The sequence below is a fragment of the Gavialis gangeticus genome, unplaced genomic scaffold, assembly GCF_001723915.1.
Source record: "Gavialis gangeticus isolate Ggan-Ray unplaced genomic scaffold, GavGan_comp1, whole genome shotgun sequence".
NCBI lineage: Eukaryota > Metazoa > Chordata > Crocodylia > Gavialidae > Gavialis > Gavialis gangeticus.
In genome coordinates this window covers 50872561-50877927 of record NW_017729034.1, presented here as the reverse complement: position 1 = coordinate 50877927, position 5367 = coordinate 50872561, and the positions used below count along the sequence as shown (strand labels likewise).

The window sequence follows — 5367 nt, the reverse complement described above, 5'->3', positions numbered from 1 at the left end:
GAGTTAATCAGAGACTTGATACAAGCCACTCTGGAAGCTGGGTTTAATGAATTAAAAACAAACAACCAACCCACTATACTCCACATGTAGTTCCCATAAAACACAGCACAGCCCCAGGCTTGGCTGTAGCCATCTGAGTTTTCAGTCAAATGCAACTTCCAGGGCACTCCAGGAGGTATGCAGCGTGTCTGATAACAAGACTGGATGCTATTGCCACTCAGGCAACCTGCCAAAGAATTAATTCCAGCCACTGAAAGGGGTGGGGAGGGTTAACCCCACAGAGGGGATTTAAACATTTTTCTTTTAGAGAGGGAGGAAGGAAGGAAGGAAGGAAAGCAGAAGCATGAAAGAACAAGAAGGCAGGCAGGGGAAGGAAGGAAAGAAGGAAGAGCGGGCAGAGTAGCTGGGCAGGCAGCTGCTACAGCCCCCTTGGAGCCTGCCCTGAAGGCTGCAGCAGCGCGGTGCCCCACCCGGCCGGCGCCACAAGGGAGGTGAAGGCGGAGCCATGGAAGTACAGCGGGGAGCTGAGCTCCGGGGCTGTCATCCCCCAGCTGCAGCTCCGCATGGCCCAGCTCCGAGCTGAAGGGAAGGAGCAGCCGGCCACAGCGCCTGGGCCCGGCCAGCACCAGAGGCCCCCATCCTATGGTGCTCCGGCCTGCGCAGCAGGGGCAGTGGCTAGGAGAAAGGCTTTAAGGGCAGGTCGGGGTGCTGTGACTGGGGCGGATGCAGGAGGGGTCCTCACTTTGCATGTGCAGCCCACCACATTAGCAACCCCCTGAGCACTCCTCAGGGTGACAGCTCCCAAGACACCAATGCAAGGGGCAGCATCACAACTCCAGTTCCAGCCCTGAACTTGCCCAAGTTTGCTCACGTGCTTTTCTGTTCTGTTCCTGACATGCGCTGCATCACCCCCGCCTGCATGAAAGTGCCACTTAGCTGGACCGAGACACGACAGAGGAGCCTGACAAGTAATCGGAAATGTAGATGCAGTCCGGGTTGGCGATTCTGCACCCTTTCCCATACCGCTGGCAAACCCAAAGCCTCCACAATTTGATTCGTGCTCATAAGAAACGTCACTGAAATCAGCCACAACTCTATATCACTTAGCAGTGAGTTAATCCGAGACTTGGTACACAATAAAAAGAGAACCACCCTGGAGACCGGGGTTTAATGAATTAAAAACAAACCAGACCCACCATACACCACAGGTATAAACATAAAACACAGCACCGCCCCAGACTTGGCTGCAGCCCTCTGAGTTTTCAGTCGTATGCAACTTCCAGGGCACCCCCGCGGGCTGATAACAAGACGGGATGCTACTGCCACCCAGGCAACCAGCCAAGGAAGTCATCGCAGCCACTGACCTGGAGGCGAGATGTTGCAAAGCTCCGGGATGATTTAAACATTTCCCTTTTGGAGAGGGAGGGAGGAAGGAAGGGAAGCAGAAGAAAAAAGAAAAGCCAGGCAGGCAGGAAGAGCAAGGAGCCGCTGCAAGCCCTCAGAGCCCGCCCCAAAGCTGCGAGGCCCGAGCGCGGCTGCCCCAAGGCTGCAGCGGTGCTGGCCCGCCCGGCGCCGCGACTCACGTGCAGGGAGTGGACGGCGGAGCCGTAGAAATGCAGCGGGGCGCTGAGCTCCAGGACCGGGGAGCTCACGTCGTCCCCGGCCTCCAGCTCCGCATCGCCGCCCTCAGCCCCGAAGGGCAGGAGCAGCGGGCCACAGCGCCCAGGCCCGGCCAGCGCCAGCAGCGCCAGCAACCCCCAGCCCCAGCCCATGGTGCTGCGCCTTGCACCGCGCTTGTGGGGGCAGCAGCGCCGAGCCAGGCTTTAAGGGCAGGCGGGGCGAGCGGCGGGGGGCAGCGCGCAGCCAATGAGCGCCCGGCGCCAGGGATGCGGGGGGCTGAGCAACGTCACCCTCCCCCTCCCCTCAGCCTGCCCCGGGGGTCGGAGGCGCGCTGCCCCCGCTCGGGGCTGGCCAGGCCGCGTTGAGCGAGAAGCAACAGGCGGGTGGAGGGAAAGCCTTTGGATGGGGCAAGGAGTAATGGAGAAGTCGGGCTGGAAGGGACCCCCAGAGACATGTAATCCCACCCCGTGCCTGAGGCAGGATCAGCCCCATGCAGACCATCCCCTGCAAAGCAGGCCCTTCTTTGCAGCTGCCTCAACATTGTGTTGGGAGCGGAGGGCTCCTGCAAGAGGCGCCTCACACCAGGGATTCTCAGCCTGGGGCTGCAGCACCCTGGGGTGCTGTGAGAGGGGCAGAGGCAGGTGGGGTCCTTGCTTTGCATGTGCAGGGCGCCACATTAGCAGCCCCATGAGCAGTCATCGGGGTAGAGCTCCCAAGACACCAGTGCAAGGAGCAGCATCACAACTCCAGTTACAGCCCTGAATAACTTGCCAATGTTTGGTTAGGTGCTTTACTGTCCTGTTCCTCACACAGACACACTCGCTTCCTCACCCTCCAGCAGGGCAGCCCTGCAGGCAGCTGCTACAAATGCCCTCTCCTCATCCCACCAGAGGGCTGTTGGACAGAGGAACCCAGCAGCTGACAGCTGGGTGCCATGCTCCAAGCTGAAGGGCAGCAACAGCTGCCCACAGGCCGGATAAGTGTTGGGTGCCAAGAGGCTGGAACCAAAGCTTTGAGTTAGAGCAGGTGTGAGCAACCACAGCCACTGAGTGCCAGAACTGGCGGGGTGAAGAGGACAACAGTTACCAGGGTCAGCTCATGAGACAGCTGTAACAAGCACAAAGGAAAGAAAGAATCAAGAAAGAAGGACAACAGAAAGAGAATGAATGAAACAGGAGGCAGGCAGGCTACTGAACAAAAGCAGGAAAGAAGAAAGAAAGGAAAAACAGAAAATAAGAATAAAGGGACGGAAGAAGGAAGACCAGGCAGGGCAGGCAGCCACTGCAGACACCTCTGAGTCCAACCCAAGCGCTGCTGCCTGGAGCTTGCAGACAGAGAAGGTTGCCGGCACCTTGCAGCTGGGACAGCGCAGTGCCCCCAGCCTAGCCGCCACTGCACACTCCTTGGGGGAGGCGATGGCAGAGCTGTAGAAGTGCAGCAGGGCCTTGCATCATCCCTGGGCCCCCAGCTGCACGTTGCCACGCTCCACATTGAGAGGGCAACAGCAGTGGGCAGCAGCACCCAGGCCCAGCCAGCACCAGCAGCACCAGCAGCCCCCAGCAGCAGGGGCAGCAGCACCAAGCCAGGCTTTAAGGTCAAGTGCGGCAGGCATCCTGGGGTGCAGCGTGTAGCCAATGAGCGCCCAGCGCCAGGGACTCTAGTTGGCCTGAGGCTGCATCTGCCCAGCCCTGCTCACATTATCCTGCCTCAGGGGCCACCTGGGCACCCTGGGGGCTGGCTCTGTGTTATCTCCCTGCTCAGGCCCAGCCAAGCTGCTTCAAGGCGGCCAGTGAGGGGTATAGTAGGGAAACTCACTGGGTGGGGGAAGGAGTCATGGAGAAATGGGACTGGAAGTCACCTCTGGAGGCATCTAGTTTTACCCCCTGCCTGAGGCAGGATCAGCCCCATCCAAAGCACCCCTACATACCAGGCCCCTCTTCTTTGCAGCTGCCTCAGAGCCATGGTGGGAGCAGAGGGCTCCTGTAAGAGGCACCTCAGACCAGGGATTCTCAGCCTGGGGCTGCAGCACCCCAGGGTGCTGTGAGCAGGGTGGATCCAGGTGCAGTCCTTTGATTCAAAAGACCCCCTCTTTGATTCCTGCTTTACCCAAAGTTCAAGCCCAACTGCCTGGCAGCAGCAGCAGCAGCAGCAGCAGCAGCAGCAGCATTTCTCCTCAGGCAGTGCTGATGGACTCACTCCACTTCATGGCTCATTATTGTCTAGCCAGTTCCACCTCAACTCTTCATTCCCGGGGTGTTAACAACCCTCTCTACCTTGGCATGGTCTTGATGTTCCAGTAGCCCAACTAGACTGTTCCTCCACACTACTGTCTGCTCGCTGCTCCTTGTCAGGCAGCTCTTATTTCACAGTCCTGCAGCTTTTGTTTTTCACTAGTTCCAATGACATTGTTTTTGTCTCTGCTTCCATCTCAAACTGAACAACACAGCCTTCGGTCCCTAGCTTGTTAATAAAGCCCTCAGTTTCCCTTTAACTGGAGAAAAGTGTGGGTTGTGTAGTAGGTGAGGATGCACCTCTCCCTCTGCACCCCACTTTTCAAAATCCTAGATCTGTCCAGGGCTGTGAGATCTTATTAAGGGTGATGCACAATATGAATGCTGTCAGGTATGCAAACACCTGTGCACCCAGAGATTTCAAATGTGAACCCATAGTGTCAAAGCCCTGCTGACTGCTGTGGTCTTTTTGAGTGCTTTGCAGCAGAATTGCTCTGTTATTTTGCTGCAGGCCAAATACAAGTGAAAACCAAGGGCTGGCATTTTCTGAGGGGTGCTTTGGCATGCCCCAAATCTAAACAGGTTGAGAACCCCTGCCTTAAATTATGTGAGGTGGTGATCTGTGTTTCTACTAATGAGGACTCATAATATTTTTTTCTTAGCGTGAGTCATAAGCCACTCGAACTAAGGAAACTGAAATGCTGATTCAGTTTATTACTTCCTCAGTGGGACTAAAATGCCAGAGTCCCTTTGCGATTCTAGCACCAACTTGCTCTGCATGTGTAGGGCACCAGACTAGCAGCCCCCTGAGCACTTACGAGGGTGAGAGCTCCCAAGACACCAATGTGAGAGCCAGGATCTGAGCTCTGCTTACAGCCCCAGATTTACCAAAGTTTGCTCAGATGCTTTTCTGTTCTGTTTCTGACACCCCCCACCCTGCCTTTCCAAGGACAGATATTATACATAAACTGGTTTAAGTGATCAGAAACTAACTTAAAACTGCAACAGAACATACATTCAGTGCACATAAACCAGTTTGAAAATGGCTGAAACTGGTTTGAGATAAACCTGGTTGAATGTACTATCAGACTTAACTGATTTAGCTCAAGCTGGTTTATGCAATGTCTGTCCCAGACCCCTTCCTAGTTTGAGTTAAATCAGAGACCCCCAGCATCCCAGCATGCTCTCTGGGCAGGGCTCTCTGCTCCAGCCCAGCCCAGCCAGGCTGGCCCCGCTCCTCTGCTCCACGGCCCAAGCAGGGACCGGGAGGAATGGGGGGGTCTGGCCAGAGAGGGGTTTAATTCCGCCCCCACTATGCCACCAGCAGAGACCCAAGCCGGGTCTGCCCACATCCCCACCTTGCTGCTGTAGCAGGGGGGCACCATGGCCCCTGAGGGAGAGGGGGACAGGGTGCAGAATTAGTTTTCCCTGTACCCCGCTGGCAGCCGGGTGGCCCCCTGCCCCTCCAGCGGAGGCCGAATGAATAACCCTGTCCCTGCCCCCCCACCCCCACCCC

At 56.8% G+C, this 5367-nt stretch overlaps 1 protein-coding gene across 1 annotated transcript in view; it reads right to left on the bottom strand.

Annotated features, from left to right (window-relative positions):
* NID1 (nidogen 1) overlaps nt 1-1787 on the bottom strand; it is a 96514-nt gene extending 94727 nt beyond the window's left edge. Inside the window, exon 1 of the mRNA XM_019526827.1 lies at nt 1584-1787. Coding sequence (XP_019382372.1) covers nt 1584-1772 — 189 coding nt within the window. The 5' untranslated portion in view covers nt 1773-1787. The remainder of the gene's footprint in view (nt 1-1583) is intronic.
* Nucleotides 1788-5367: the final 3580 nt, after the last annotated feature.